The sequence below is a fragment of the Candoia aspera genome, chromosome 3 (assembly GCF_035149785.1).
Source record: "Candoia aspera isolate rCanAsp1 chromosome 3, rCanAsp1.hap2, whole genome shotgun sequence".
Lineage (NCBI taxonomy): Eukaryota > Metazoa > Chordata > Lepidosauria > Squamata > Boidae > Candoia > Candoia aspera.
In genome coordinates this window covers 170029358-170045869 of record NC_086155.1, presented here as the reverse complement: position 1 = coordinate 170045869, position 16512 = coordinate 170029358, and the positions used below count along the sequence as shown (strand labels likewise).

Here is a 16512-nt window from a genome sequence, read left to right as displayed (position 1 = left end):
GCCATGTAGGGCTTTAAAGGTAATAACCAACACCTTGAATTGGACCCGGAAGCAAACTGGCACCCGGTGCAGCTCGCACAGCAACGGTGTTATATGTGCCCACCTAGGGGCACCAAAAATGGTCCACGCGGCTGCATTTTGGACCAGCTGAAGCTTCCGGATACTCTTCAGGGGTAGCCCCATGTAGACCGTGTTGCAGTAGTCTATATGGGAGATAACCAGGGTGTGAGTGACTGTTCGGAGGGCTTCACGATCCAGGAACGGGCGTAACTGGCGCACAACCCGAAGTTGCGCAAAGGCCCTCTTGGCCACGACTGCCACCTGCTCTTTGAGCAGGAGTCATGAGTCCAGGAAAAACCCCAGATTATGCACTGAGTCTGTCTGGGGCAGTGCCACCCCATCCAGAACTAAAGATGACAGTTTCCCGGAAGATGAAGCCCCATCAACCCACAGCCACTCCATCTTACCAGGGTTCAGTTGAAGCCTGTTGTTCCCCATCCAGACCCCCACAGCCCCCAGGCACCGAGAAAGGGCAGTCACTGCATCACTTACCTCACCCGGGATGGAGATGTATAATTGGGTATCATCAGCATACTGATGATACCTCGACCCATGGTGACGGATGATCTCACCCAGTGGTTGAGATGGTTAACAGTAGCAAATCCTTGATTGCTCATAAGTTAAATAGTTGCTGTATCTTTCTTTTCTGATTATAGTCTTTTAAAGGTTCTATTGGCATGGTAAAGAATATACCATTATTCATAGAAAGAAAGAAAATCACAATTTTTATTTTGCGTGGGTGAGTCTTTTAGTTGACAGTTTCTGAGCATTCATTTCTCTGTCCAAAGGTACAAACTCCATTCTCTCTTTCTACAAGAAGAAACATCCACCACCACTTTCCCTCCTCCTCCTCCTCCTCCTCCTCCTCCTCCTCCTCCTCCACCCAAATGGTGACTATTTTTTTCCTAAAACAATTTTTTTATTGGAATCCAAAAAAATGTCTGATTGATTCTAGGCAAAGATAATAATTACTTTACTATACAGCTGAACATGTATATTTGCAGTTGTATCACATATAATTTCCAATGCAACATGTCCCAATACTTAGCTGTTGAGTTACTCACTATTGCAAGGAAACAATTTGCAAGGCAATTAGAACTAGAAACACAACATGCTAAGCTAACTAACTGGACAGTTAAGTCAATAATTATAGAGGTCTGCATTATGAAAACACAGGATATAGTTATTGAGAAAGACTTAAAGTGTTTTCATCTATTTTCTCACCAATTAGGTAAGATCCACTTACTTGCCCCGAAGAACAAGAAGGTGTAAGTGTGTATCCATAGGATTAGCCACATTCTGTAGTGTTTCATCTTGCCTGATGGGCAGGAAATAAAAAGGCCAGCCATTATGTGTCTTATATCTAAAGTAAATAAACAAAAACACAAACAATTCTCCAAATGGGAGTAAGACACTGGGCAGTGAAAATTACTTATCATATCCTATTTTTATTGATCACTCTTCTCTCACTACATGAACAATGACATAGATAGTACGCATTGTGGATATTACTCCATGCTTTGATCCAAAATTATATCTTAGAAATATGCTCCATATATTTCATATATTTTTTCATCTTATCACTGTGCATATGTTGTATGTTAACATTATTAATAATAATGGTTTCCTTTTTTTTAAGATGGAAAAGATTTCAAGGCTTTTAATTGATACATTTAGTATCTTAAGCTTATACAAATCTTAAGATATCCACTTTACTTCTTAACAGCTGCTATGGGTGGTTGGTTGGGGAAGAACAGGCTTTAGTTCAACCCTGCCAAGACTGAATGGCTTTGGGTTTAGGAATTCCTGGATCCAGTGTTCTTCCATCTTTGGCAGGCCCGCAACTAGGGCCTTTGTCACCCAGGGCAAACATGGATTCCATGTCCATTTTGGCGCCCCCTAGCACTCATTCCGGCACCCCCCAGCACCGCGCCTGGGGCACATGCCCCGCTTGCCCTCACCCCCAGTTGCAGCCCTGATCTTTGGTTCTGAATGGGGTTGTACCATCCCAAACAGAATTGGTGGACAATCTGGATGTCATGAGTACTGATGGCGAGCAGGAGAGGGCCTCTATCCAGGGGGGAAGATGCATGCGTAGTACTGAGGAATTAAGCAGCCATTCAAAGAGGCACAGATCAGACCCGCCTTGACTTTTGGGGTTTATCTGTCTGGGTTTTCTCATGCTTCTTCAGTTTGTTAGGATTTTCTGTCTTATGTAGCAGCAATAAACACTAGAGACCTATTCCTCGTCTCAGCGTGATTCCTGACTGTTAGGACACTGGTGGTCTTCCTGTACCCACAGCTCATGTTTGAAGAGCAGGAGCAGCCATGGCCAAGAAGGTTTTTGCACAACTTCATGTTGTGTACTCTTTCCTGGACCATGAGTCACTGCTCATGGTCATTTACACCTTAGTCATCTCCTGAGAGGATTACTGCATTGCACTCTACATAGGATTGTCCTCACCATCTGGAAGCTGCAACAGGGTCCAGAATGCAGCATCATGGGCAGTCATGAATGCACTTTGGTATATCCATGTTACACTTCTGTTCAAGCTGCACTGGTGCATCCATGTGGAATTCAAGATATTGTCTGTCTCCTATGGCATGGGGCCAAGTTATTTGTGAGACTGCTTCTCCCTAATTGTTTTTACTCATCCCACCAGGTCTGACATCAGGGGAGTGCTCCAGATCCTTCAGTTAAGGGAATTTAGGAAACAAATATTTTCTGTTGCAGGGCCTGCCCTCTAGAACACCATACCCCAAACCTGCTGGCTTTTTACCAATTGCTAAAGACCTGGATGTGTTCCAGGACATAGGAGTTGAGAGGTAACATGGCCTGTGAAAAGTTATTATTATTGCAGAGTGTTTACTGGATTTGTTCTTGGTGACCATTGTAGGGTTTTATGCTTTTACTGATATTGGAGGGAGTATTGTTGTATTGTTTTTAATGTGTTACTCACCCAGAATCACATTTATGAGATGGGCAGTCATATGAATTGATTAAATGAACAAACAAATAACTAAATGGATAACATTGCTCTGATTCTAATTCCACTTTTGATTTTTTTTTTCTTTCTTACATCAAATATCAGCTTTATGTACATATTTGAAATATGCTGCAAGTGATGCTGGTCTACAATTCTCATCAAACCTGTTTGCCATACTGGCTGGAACAGATAGGAATCGAACAGCATTTGGAGCACCCAGTTTCCTGACTGATTCCTATTTGATTCTTTAAGTGCTATCACTAAGCCAGCCAGGACAACAACGAAAGAGGGAAGTAGCAGAAGACTTGAGATGTGAGCGTGCCCTGCAAAAGAAGATCTGCCCAGAGTGGACTAAGCACACTCAGCACCCATGGATGCTAACTGAGAAGAAGGAGAGAACCTCTGAAAATCAGGTAGGCAGGAATGGAATGAAAAAGAAGGAAGAGTAGACTTTGGCAGCTAGTACCTGCCTGTTTACTCATTCTGGGCAGCCTCCAACTTGAGAAGGGAGAATTTTGACCACCGCAGTCAGGAATGTCACTATGTGGTAGGGTCTTCATCTTAATTCCTTATAATCATTTGTTTATGTAGCAAATGGACACCACTCACACACAAGAGTTTGCTACTTCCTTTGGCTCAGGGGAAGGACCTTTTGCAGAAGGACAACCATTTCTTCTGCAAGATATGAGTAAGAACTGAGCATGCTCAGTGGCATAGGCTTGGCAGGCCGATAGGCTGAAATCCTGAGTACTCCACTACTCTGCAATGTTCTGTGACAATTTCAGAGTGTTTTGTCTCTTGCATTTCAAATTTTATGGCCATACTTTAGACAATTGGTTTAGACCACAACTTCCACAAGGCTTGACAGAATGTCTACTAGTTAGGAGTTGTAGTCCAAAATATCTGAAATGCACAAGTTGCCTACTCCTGCTTTAACCTGTTCAGCAGGCAAAACCAGAGGATAGCTGAAAATTAATTCCAGCTGGGTGACCTTAGACCAGTCACTCTCTCTCAGCCCTAGGAAGGAGGCAATGGCAAAAATCTTCCAAAAAACCTTGCCAAGAACTACAGGGACTTGTCCAGGCAGTCTTCAAGAATTGGACACAATTGAATGGATAAAAAAAAATGCAATTTATAAAACTTGACCTTAGTGGAAAGTTAATATGTAGTGAAGAAACTGAGTAAATTTCTATAGAGAATGAAGTTTCATATGCTTTTGATGATCCTAATGGAGACAGCACAGAATCTGTGTAGGTGGCATAATAGAGGGCTGAAGGGTTGTAAAGTAAAATTCATAGAGCTTTCTTTCATTATGAATTCTTTCCCACCTTTTCCATGACTAGACAAAAAATATTAATACTTTTTCCTTTTTTTTTTTAACTTACAAAAAATGTGAGTGTTTTGCAGGCAAAGTTAGTGAGATCTGATATTATTAGCTGTGGTTAGAAGAAAATAGAGAAGGTAAGGAGGAGAACAGGACTGATTTTTTTCCCTTTATATATGCGTAATATTCCATTTGATGGCTCCTGGCTATGGGCCCTGGTCCTGCAGCCCAGCAATACCAGGTTGCCACAGGCATTTTGGAAAAAGGCTGGGGCCCTGAATGAACACCACCTGAACCTATGCATGTTTACTAAAGCTTAGGGATAACAGATCTGCTCTATTGACATCACCAATAAGAATAGGCACTCTGGTCCTTTCTGCCAAAGAAGTTTTGCAAATTCAAATAACAGAGAGAAGGAATCCTAGTCTAGGATCCTACATATAACTAAACTAGTGTTTGTTTAATCATGATTTCTTGAACAAACTATCATTGGCTTCAAACCACATACTAGGTCATAAACCATGGTTTATAAACCACTGGGTTCATATAATATGATGCTAGCACTAAACTAAGTACCTTTGGCTTAGTGTGAGATGTGACCCAACTAGCACTGTTTTACTATGGCTTACTTCAGTAAATTCAGTCCTGTCTGATTGGTGATTGGATCTGAGAAACCCCTTTTAGAGAAAACATTAATGACAATATATGGTTCTTAACTGTACAGCAAAAGAAAAATGTGTCCAAACATCAGCTCATTTATCTATCTGCATGATAGGTCTACCAACCGGCTAAGGTTACCAACAGGCATATTTTATGCTCTTCTCAGAGAATATACATTACACTGAAAGTGAACTTGTCAGTGATACAGTGAGACCAGAGCTGCAATCATCTGGATGATGAGCAGATGGCAGCAAAGAGTTTTCTGTATTGCTTTCCTGCTCTCCAGTGAGCATCTGGATTTTAGAGTCCAGGTCAAGTAGCCCTAGAGGAGGTCCATGAGTGCTTAAGAAAATTGGAATTTAAGTGATCCAAATTAGGTGTTGAGATATAGAGAGTTCATACATTGGTTAAGTAAATCTGTGGACTGATTTAGAGAAGTTCTGCTCCTGTGGCCGAAAATTAACTTTTGGTTGGTCGAGCTAGTCCTGCCTTGCAACTCATACCATGGATCCTTCCTTTTCTTTGATGAAATTGCCACTATAATACAAGGCAACAGGATGAGATGGCTGCAATCTTATCGAGCCTTCTCTCAGACAAACATATAGTGGGACTTACTGCTGAGGAAATATGCACCCAACTGCATTACACAGCAGGCCTTCCTGGCACATTGGCCTTAAATGGGATTTTCTTCCCATTAAATGAACACAGAACTGGATGACAGCTGAAACAAGCCAATGTGCTTCCATTCAGATGTATGCATTTGCAGTTTACATCATCCCTATATATTCCCCTTTGACTGGCATTTGCTTTGTTCCATTCCCAGTCCATGTTTAAAGCAGACTTACGTTTATCTTGCTTGTTCTGGAAAATAACTAGCTTTTCCTGCATAATCCAGTATGAGCCATGGTGTGTAAATTTTATGGCACTTTCACCTTTTCCAGAGGTCTGTGTGAAAGTGACCAACTCAGCTTAGATTAGCTACTGACAGATTCCTTGGGAAGATGTGTATTTCAGGAGGGAGGATATTCATCAACTAATCAGTGTTCTCAAAACCTTCTCCTCCTGTCCACTTACAGTCTAGTGAGGACAATACATTATGTTGTTGTCATCATGTCACTGTCATAACAAGCTGTTATATTGCTATAGCAAGAGTGGAATCTTTAAAATATCCTAGTGAATAAACATTATTTGTATTGAATTGGAAGCATGTCTGAACTCTGCTGGAGATGTGATTCCCAAAAAAGTTTGAATAAGCTATAGATTTTTCTTCCAAATAAGACTGATCTTGCCATATACAGCCTAATGAAACAAGATTTTCTAGGGCATTAAGCCATAGGGTGATTTATTTGAGGATATTTTACTTTTAATTTTTGGCTTAATGCAATATGTGAATCCAGTTAATTGTGGCCTGACTTTTCATGTTGTAGTGCTAAAGTCTTGAAATCAAAGTATTACACAGTAATAGTTATTGACCTAGTGTAGAGTATGCACAACATACTAAAAACAAATGCTTTGGCTGTGTTCACCAAACTTAAGCTGAACCAAATATACCATGCTATAGCTAAATAGTATGGCTTGGTTCATATAATGTATTAAGGCTTAATGTGGTTTGATACTGTGGTTCATAAACCATGGTTATGATCACTATGTTTGCAAACAAAACCAGAGGTTTTCCCAATGGAGCAACTCCAAACAAGTTAATGGCTGGAGTGAAGGATAGGTGACAAGGTATATGATGTTACTTTTCAGACATGTTTAACCATTATATGAAAAAATATAAGACTAGTGAGAAAAAAACTGATATTTATAAGAGTGACCCATTTTGTTTCAGTGCAAATTTAGGTAAGGGACTTTAAAGGAAATGGCTATTCATAATTTAGGAAGTGAATTCCTCAATTTAGATCCGAAAGACCAGGATTGAAATTCCTGCTCCTCTATACAGTATTTAAACCCTTTCAGTTGAAAGCAATCTTACCAGGTTGTTATGAAGATTAAGCAGGGATGGGGGGAAAGATTGACAGAGAGAGACTCAAATCCCTCAGATCTCCTTGGGGGAAATATGCATAAGGATCCATTTAAAACAGGATGGATTGAAGTGGAACTTTTTTCAGTCCTAAAAAAGAAGACAAGACACTTCAAACTGTAAAAGTTTTTCATGTTTATTCCAACATTTAAAGCCTGATCAATGGAATGTACTTCTTGGTAAGTCTTCATACCCAGGTTACAGGCAAAAAGATGGGAAATCACATATCTGCATACCCACAAACATTAATACACAAACTGTGTATAATCTCAGTCTTGTTCTTTGAGGGATTTGTGTTACCAGTTTTTCAGGGGGAGGGTTTATTGCAAGATGGACCCTAACCTATCCAACTGGCTAAACTGAAACTTCACATACTTCATATGCCCACCATCCATCACTACACACTCTTCCTACCTTTACTTTGTTTTCTACAAATGAATTAATGTGGAGCCACCCTTTTTACGAAGGGATAGGGACTTGGGCCAAAATCTGAAGATTTAATTCTGTATGGTTAGTAGCAAGTACTGTGGTGCTGCTGCCAACAGATACAAAATAAGTGGATGTCAATATAAGGGGCTCCTGCCACATCTCTTCCCCTCAGACAGGATCCCGTTTTTATGACTGAAAAAAATGCTATCAATTTAGGGTGGCTTGATTTGCTTTTGTTTTCCTTCCGAAGAATATTTGTTTTAGCAAATTCTCCTCTGCAGTTTCACTGTGTTCAGTTGAACATATTCCTAGGTGAGCCTACCAATAGAGCAGTGTTTCTCAACCTGGAGAACTTTAAGATGTGTGGACTTCAACTCCCAGAATTCCCCAGCCAATATGGCTGGCTGGAGAATTCTGGGAGTTGAAGTCCACACATCTTAAAGTTACCAAGGTTGAGAAAAGCTGTAACAGAGCAACAAGATTTTCTACCTCTTGGCCCCTCCATATTTTTTTCTGGTTATGATTTTCTTAGTTAAAGTTGCTGGCACCAATTGCAATGATTAATTACCTGATTAGGGCTGCAAAACTTTGGACGCAGTGTTTTCTTTCTCTCTTTGCTGCTGTCCCAATTTTTGCTGCTCCTTGGATCTGGTAGCCCTAAATTGATGACAGTAAGTGTAAACAGGACAGCTGCTAAAGTTGAGAGCCAAGCAGCAGTGCAATGGTCAGGCACTCCAACCTGCACACATATTTACCAACCCTAAATGGTTTAGGATTGTGATCTCAAATACACTCAGGAAAAAATGCTTTCTCGTTTCACAGGGAATTCTCTGTAGACGCTGAAGTCAAAGAGTTTTTGAAGCGAGCAAGTTATATAAGCAAGCTTTCTTGGAATAGAACTGAGCAACAAACAGCACATTTAATTTGCTCAAATTAATACTAATGGCATTAAATCCACTTCATGTTTAAAATATACTTTTAACTCTAAGAATACTTTGGCAGCCTGTGAACGTTCGGAGAATATTCTAGGGAACGTGAGGGAAAGGTGACTGCCTTTATTTAAACTAACTTTCCCAACACCTACTATCAGTAGGTAGCACTTACTGGAATGAAGCCGTATTCAAACACGAGAGACAATCCAGGCGAAAGCGTTCGTGTTTTCTCGTCGGATTACCTTCGCGATCCTTTCAGTATTTACTGCTCGGATTGCCTTCCGGGTAAGAGAATGAGGCCAAAAGGTTGAGAACTGCTATGGAGTTCTCAGGTCTCACTTTATATTCGGGAATTATTAAGTCTACCTCCTCGCGCCGTCCGTGTAATCGGCCTCCCAAGCACGTCGGCGCCGGGAAAGTACGCGCAGATTTCCGTGTTGTGGGGTCTCCCTTTCTCCTTCCGGGAAAGGCTCTCGAGGGGCCCACCAGGGACCTCTACTTTCGAGATTACCCGGCCATTTTAAGATACGCCGCGATTGATTTGGATTTTACGGGAACCCGGCATTGTGGTGTGCAAAGCAATCTGCATATTGTAGAGTTTTGTGTGCAAACTTAGCGGGGGCTATTCAACTATTTATGGCATTTTATTTTCTCAAGTAACGAACTCTTGGAAGAACGACACAGCACCACGACACCCTCGTGTAAAACCACCTGAAGTTTTTTGTTTTTTATTGCCAAGCTGTTCCAAGTCAAACTTTAACTGGGGTGCTTTAGTCCAAGCCCAACCCATTCTGTACAAAACCTGAAAAAGGGGATGCCTAACCACCCGTTAAGAGAGCCGCCTCTAAGGAAAAGCCTCGCGAGCACTGGACGTGGCGATTTTCAGAAACACGGAGAGAAATGCGACAGGCGAGTCTTCCAATGGCGCTCCTTCCCTCTTTAAGTTTCTATAAATGGCCATTAAGGAAGCGCAGTCAATAAATTACAATAAATAGCACTAAGAGGGTCCACCTGCCCCGCCCTCACCCGCCAGGGGACGGCGGACTCACAACTCGGGATACGTGCCGGCCCCGCCGGCGGCTGCGCAGTAATAGGCAGCAGCGTTAGCTTCGGGGCCTTCGTGGCTCGCATAGGGGAGCCCCAGGTCGCCCGGGCGGCAGGCGAAGGGCAGGTACTGCTCAAACTCGGCGCGGTCCACGTCCGCCAGCAAGTCCACGTCGTGCGGAGGCAGCTGCTCAAGCCCGGCGGCCTCCCCTCGGCGGCGGGGTTGCTGCTGCTGCTGCGCGTGGTCCGGGGCGGGCGAAGTAGGGTAGGGGGCCAAGGGCACCGGGAAGCGACTACGGAAAAGGCTGACGCCAATGTTGGGGCTGCCGCCGTTATTGCCATGGCTGCCGGCAGGGACGCCATTGCACGGATACTCGGACCCGGGCGGCGTCGGATAGCCGTAGGGCCCCACTAGGCAGCCGCCTTCCTCCGGGTGGGGCGGCGGGAAGAAGACAGTTTCTGCGCAAGCGCCACCCTGGGAGTCAGGCTCCGGGGTAGGCAGGCTGTAGTTCCCGAAATGGGCTCCCAAGGCCGGGAGCGGCGCGCAGTCCCGGTAATGGAAGCTCCCGCCGGCGTAATTCGGCTGCTCTGCGTAAGAAAGGCCAAGCCCCTCGCAGCTGCCTCCGTTTCCCGCCTCTCCGGGCAGGCCCAGCTGGTGGTGCTGAACTGGGAGAAAGCCGCTCCCGCTGTCCCCCGCGCCGTCGTTGCGTTTGAGGCGCTTGACTTGCTTCCTGCGCCGCGGCCGATACTTGTAGTGGGGGTGGTCCCGCATATGCTGCAGCCGCAGCCGCTCCGCCTCCTCTACGAAGGGGCGCTTTTCTTCCTGAGTCAGCGCCCGCCACGACTGTCCTGTCAAGGCGAGGAAAAATCGGAATTACTCGAGTGAGCGGGAACTGATGGCCAAGCTGCGGGCGGCGTGGGGCGGGATCTAGCCCGTTGGGAGCGCCGCTGTTTTTCGCGGGGAGTCGTTTTCGACGCAGACCCGGCTTTCTTCGGGGAAGTAGCTGGTTTATGGCACGGCTTTATAATTGATACCTAGTGTTTAAAACTGTGGCCTTCTCTACCAAGGAAGTGATAACGGCTGCTACTGTTTTCGTGTATAATTAAGTCCCCTCTCAGTAGTCCCGCAGTATTAAAACCAGCCCAGCTGCCGCCACAGTATGTGAAAACCGTGACTTTTCTATGGGTCATCCAAAGGCCGCTACCGCACATCCCGGAATAAGCCAAAGAAGAGGGCCAAGGATAAAAACTACTGCAAGGTATTATTGATTATGGAAACTTTCGTGAATTACATTTCACTTCGTGGCAGGACCCCACCAGTAACTAAGCCGTTTTCTAGTCACCCGATTGTCACCGCGCCATTAGAACAGCAATGGTCAGCGATGGTCGGGTGCCGCTAGAGTTACATTTCTTCCATTCGCCCCGTTCCAGTTCTTCTGGATGGCCCATCCCATCCCTCCTCCCCAGTGAACGTAACGGGCGAGGTGCAGTGCGATGAATTGTGTATCTTTGGCGGAGGAGCGAGAAGGCTGGCAAGGATTTTGCCCGCCTACTGGGAGAGCGAGCCAATTTCCAGAAGGCGAAACGTTTCCTAAAACCTTGCTGGCGGGGTCGTCCTCGATTCCCCCGAAGTCGCGTCGGACTGCGCAGCGTTCTGTTATAGTAAAAATCATAAACTAGTCTATTGGACCACGGCTTGCTGCTTTAGCTGATTTACAGACCTCCCCTAGACTCGTTTCCAAAGACAACTCGGCTTATTCCGCGATATGCCGTAGCGGCCTTTGGATGACCCATAGAAAAGTAATACTACACAATATTTTTACCCTCACACCCCCGTCTCGCAGCGAACTCCCGTCCCACCGAGCCTATGGGACTTACCCAGCATCTTGCTGAGCTCCGCGTTGTGCAGATCCGGATTCTGCTGCGCTAGCCGCTTGCGCTCGTCCTTGGCCCAGACCATGAAAGCGTTCATGGGGCGACGAATGCGGGTCTCCCCTTTGGCCCGGCCCGAGGCTCCCTGCTGTACTTGATCGGCCGCCGCCTCGCCTTTGCCTTTGCCATCGGCTAAAGGGCTCAGCGACTCTGCCCACTGACACTGCATCATGAGGGGAGGGAGGGAGCACCGTCCTTGCGCCTGGTCGTCGCTGCTGGCGTATCCAGCATCGGGGCTGCTCATTTCCACAGCGCTCCACCGGCCCGGCCAGAGTCGGGCCCCCTCTCGGTGCCTCCAGAAGGCGAGTAGTTGGGCGGGTTAGTAGTTCTTGCGCCTCGCAGGTCGCATGCAAATAAAGCTTGGAAGCGTCCCTGATGCAAGCCGAGAGCTTCGACGGTCCTCGAGTAGCTGGCAGCTGTCACCGCGCGGCTCCGTTTAAACTGGGCAATAGCCAATCGGATGGTGTGGGTGGGGCCAGGGAGAGTCTGAGCGGGCGAGCAGAGGACCAGTTTTATCTGCAATTCACCTGTATGGGAGCCAGCCAGGAATAACCTTTTTCAGCGAGGAGTGGATTTTTCCATGACCTGAGGCTACGTGGAAGTAAATTCCATTGAGATCAATGGGATCTACTTTCAAGTAAGTGAGAGACTCGACTTATTAGACTTGACAAAAGGCGGGGGGGGGGGATGAAAGGTGTATCCATGAAATATGTTTGTTTGTTTGTCTTAGATAGTTTGCTTCTACGTGCGCGGAGGGAAGATTAAGCACTTTCGACCTTTTTCGACCGTTTCCTGTCTGTTGGACCGTGTTTCCTAGACAGGATATGTCCTAACAAATACCGTATAAGCAATACTATTTTAAGAACTGGCTTATGGAATGGACGAATTACTTTTTAAATATTGCTTTCTTTATAAATATTGCAGTCATGTTTAATAATTTGTATCTGGTTAGTGTGCATATGCACATTCTGGAATATCCTCACGTGATAAATATGGCTGTTACTGTAAAATAATTTGCTAATGGTAATATTTCCAATTGTAAACGTCTTGATTTAATGTGTTTGTTCCTATAATTGAGTTATTTCTGATTATTCCAGCACAGGAACTCACTCTACTTGAAGCAAGTCTAAACGAGCAAGATGGTGTGATACGTTGTTACAATATGCGTTAACACATAAAGTGAAAGGGGTTTTAGATAATGACGTGCATATACTTTTAACACACCCTGAGCAAGCTGTTGGCACTGACTTAACCTTGTCCGGATATAGTAAAACTGATGTCCAAAAAAGTGAAAATACTTTAAATAACCGGAAGTAACTGATACAGATTCTATGTTCTTCCAAGCGATTTCAGCTTCAGCTCTGCCTTTTACATCGGGAGGAAGTGCTATTAAAATGCCATACTGTGAGCCCCGTGTATTCTTTATTTATCCGCATACAATGTCTGAATTGCGTTATGATATTACAGCTTGCTTTGATTTACATAATAACGGCACTTGCTGGGAAGTAGCTTCTAGACTCCTTATTTCAGCTAGCAACTGGAGGTTGCCGTTCTAAACGTACGTAATAGGGCAGCCCCACAGTGCGATTTATTCACAAGTAAACATTCATTGGACTGCCTTTGGGGCTTGAGGGGGTCGTGTGAATATCTTTGAACAGGTAGCTTCCGCCAAAGAGCTTCCTTGGTTGCCGGCATTTGATTCTGCCCCCTTAATGTAAATTGGGTTCCTAGAGAATATTATTATAATCTTTGTGGCCCACAGGGAGCTTGTAAACTTAACCCTAACCCCCAATTCACGTTTGAAGCGGGTTAGTTTCTCAGGACCATCCAGCGAGGATCCTCAAATGGGTTGAACTAAAAACAATGGATCTGAAAAACCCTTTTATTTTGCAAAACGTCACTGTAATGTGTGGATCAAACTGAATTCCTGTGCAAATAGATTGATACGGAGATTTTCTCTTTCTGAACAGCTAGATTTTTCCTTGGCTTCAAGTTTTTTCCCCAAACCGTAAAGATGAAATGAAGGTTTTGAAAACTAAGACTTACCCCTGCACCCCGCCCCCAAGCCTCCCTTCCCTTGCTTCTCACTTCGGTAGTCAGCACTACGAATCCTCCTTGGGGTCTTTCCTTGTCGGAATACTACAATACCCACACCCGCCTACCCACCCGATCGCGAGAAAGCCCGTGCAGCTGCTTCAGGGAAGCGCAGAGCCACGGAGTGCCGTCTGTGAAAGTAGCTGTGACTCCCGCAGCAGCTACGAAGGAAACGGCCTGACCGCGCCAGTCTCACACAAGCGAGCGCGCGGAATTGCGAGGGCTCGGCCCCACAACTTTCCTTTAAAAAGGCTTGACCCAGACTGGCCCATCGTTCGGGTTGCCCCATTTGTCCTTCGAGGGCTGTGTTCTCACAACATCCTTATCTCTTCTGATGACCACGCAGATGCTTTCGCACAGCACGCTAAGTTTGGTTCATGGTTGTTAGCGGCTTTGCAAGGTCAGTGAGGCCAGCCCATTTGGTGAGGTTATGGGGTAACCCCTCCCGCCCCCCCAGCTACTTCAATAATTACGCGGGAAGATGATCTAGTTGCTCGCCCCCTGTAGTGCGGAAAAGGAAGGCGGCAGGTGAGCCCCGCGCCGGGCAACCTCCGTGCGGGGTTCGCGGCCCTGAACCGAACTTCGAGACTTTTGTACTCGCCGGTTTGTGGCGGTTTAAGGGGAAGGGCCTTTATTCGGAGTTCGTTTGGCATCAGAGGAGACCCTCTGACCCTCCCCTTCAGCCCCGATGGCGAAACCGGCGACCTTCGCCTAGCCAAGCGCCTGCCCTTGTACGGCTTTGCACCTGCATTTCATTCTAAGGAGCAGTCTAGGGCATCAGGGGAATGCGGCGTTTGCATTCCGTTGCTCTTAAAGAATAAAAAGGAAGAAAGTTGGGCTTTGTAATTCGGGCAAGATCTCTAAGCAGGAGAGAGCAAAGAATCGGCGTCTTTGCAGGAGCCGCAGTTAGTTCGGCCCCAAAAAATCACAGAGGTGGTTTGCTTCTAACGTTTGAATGCTCTGAATCTCGAATAAACTAGCACGAGGGTGAAGCTTTTCATGAGAGAGAATCTAATTACTTCCATTCGGAGCAATCTGTCTGGACCGGTGAGGTGTCCGCAGGAGGTGGGAGTCAAAAAAGTCAAGATGGCAGACGTGAACAGTACAATCGAAACCCCATCTCTCTTTTTGCCTTTTACGTGAATCATGCCTGTGACGCAAGTAAAAAAAAAAAAAAGACGGAGCTTCGATTGTGCGCCTGTAACCACCATCTTGATTATTTGTACAGCACCGCCCCACCGCGGATGCCCCGGGACTAAACCCATTGATCCCGAACTGGATGTCTCGTGTAAATTCGAAATCGGAAGCATCGAAAGTTTCTTGACAACCCCGCGGGTTTTTTTATTACTCTCTCAAATTTCTCAAATTTCTAACACCGCCCATCTCCCCCCAATCGGGGGACTCTGGGCGGTTTACAATAAAATCCACAATTAAAACCATAAAAATATAAATTACAATATAAACAGCCAATAAATACTAATAAACCACATAAGCTGTGAGAATTAATTGGCATAAATCGTGAGGTGGGCGTTGATGCCCACACCGGTTTGGCCCTGCCTTGCCTTTCCCCCCCTCGCGGATTCAGTCCATCGCATCACCGACCAGTATACACAAGAACTACCTAACGAAAGACTGTTAGACCGTACTCTACTTTGTCTATTCCAGCTAAAGAACGGACCAGGTACTTCCTTCTTTCCCCTCCGCTAAAGCCTCTCGGCCGCCCGCCTTCCCCAAGAGAAATTCGCCTTGCCTATAGAATAGAAGAGGCTCCCCGGCCAGACTGGGGTGTTTAATTGGGATCGGTGGGATTTGAATAACCTCGAGTCGGGATCGTGTCCACACGTTCGGCTTGTAACTCGGGAAAACAACAACAACAAAGTTATCGGTTGGAGCATCAAGGCAGCTCTAGCAGGTTACGTTCCCTCCCCTCTGCCGCCCTTCCCGGAGCGCCTTTAATTCGAAGTGGCCGATCGCCTTGGCCTTTTCACACCGACGCCCGGCTTTTCAGTGGCGCTGGCTGAAAGACAAGAACCCTAAGCAGGCGACGCCTTTCTTCTCCTCCTCCTCCTCCTCCTCCTCGCTTTTCCAAGCGTCGCGGGGGGCGGGGGGGATGTGGCTCTCTCGGCAGCGTTATCAGAGGCGGCCACAAATGCCACATGAAACGTAGCAAACATCCGGCGCGCTTCCTGAGAGCCGCCGCTGGTTCTCAAGACAAGCGAGAGAAAAAACAGGGAGGGCTCGAGGGGACAGCGGGTGGAGGCGCCCAGATCTCTTGAGGTCGAAGTGCCCGTCCCCCGCGCGCACCACACTCACTCGGAGGCACAATTCAGCGGCGCTGGGCGCAGAGGTGCAGACACGCTCCTACTGTTCGTGGGCGCCTATCTATGCAGACAAACACACACCTCGGTAGTAGGGCGAACCCTAACCCAATCTGAGAACTGGGGCGGGGGATGATCTGAAGATTTCCTATGGGAAAATAACGTCGGCTAATTGCAGTCCTGTAGAGCTTGCTTCGTGCGCAAGCTGCGCAACAATTATTCGTGGGCAATTATTCCAAGAAGATCCTGTCAGGTGCAACAGGGCCGCTTCTTCAGGAAGAGTATCTGCTTGGTCCCAGCGCCCTTCCACTGACTGGCAAGGCGTGGAAACAGTGCCCATGCCCCTCCCGCACCTGCCCTTCCGGTCGCTTCTTTGATACCCATCTGGAAAGTGGCAATAGCAAAAAGAACAACTGTGCTGGGGTTGGGGTTATTTGGGGGTGGGGGGGCTTGTCATTCCTTTGCAAAACAGCGCCATTAGCGAAAAGGTGCAATCAGAAACGTGGAGAGCATGGGCGGACCAGAAGGATCCAGTAAGCTGAAGCGGCGAAGGGGTAATGCGAACCCCGCGCCTCCCTTGTCTTTGGTCATAAGACACTTTTCCTTTTTTCAGACTCAAAAATTCCCAGAATCCCTTGAACTGTATTCGGTCCGAGGGATCTACCACGTGTTTTTAAAATGCGAAAGTGGACACGTCTTTCTCTTCCAC

The 16512-nt window shown here is 46.2% G+C and overlaps 1 protein-coding gene across 1 annotated transcript; it reads right to left on the bottom strand.

The window, feature by feature from the left end:
* Nucleotides 1–8475: 8475 nt before the first annotated feature.
* SOX17 (SRY-box transcription factor 17) lies at nucleotides 8476–11785 on the bottom strand. Its single transcript, XM_063299284.1, has 2 exons — nucleotides 11338–11785; nucleotides 8476–10308 (listed from the first exon to the last, which is right to left on the bottom strand). The coding sequence occupies exons 1-2, from the start codon at nucleotides 11633–11635 to the stop codon at nucleotides 9461–9463; spliced, it is 1146 nt and encodes a 381-aa protein (XP_063155354.1). The 5' UTR covers nucleotides 11636–11785; the 3' UTR covers nucleotides 8476–9460.
* Nucleotides 11786–16512: the final 4727 nt, after the last annotated feature.

Bases quoted from the DNA above. Each gene is read 5' to 3' on its own strand.
- SOX17 (XM_063299284.1), bottom strand. From the start codon at position 11,635: ATGAGCAGCCCCGATGCTGGATACGCCAGCAGCGACGACCAGGCGCAA. The intron at 10,309-11,337 runs GTAAGTCCCATA...TCGCCTTGACAG, and splicing joins GGAGCTCAGCAAGATGCTGG to GACAGTCGTGGCGGGCGCTG.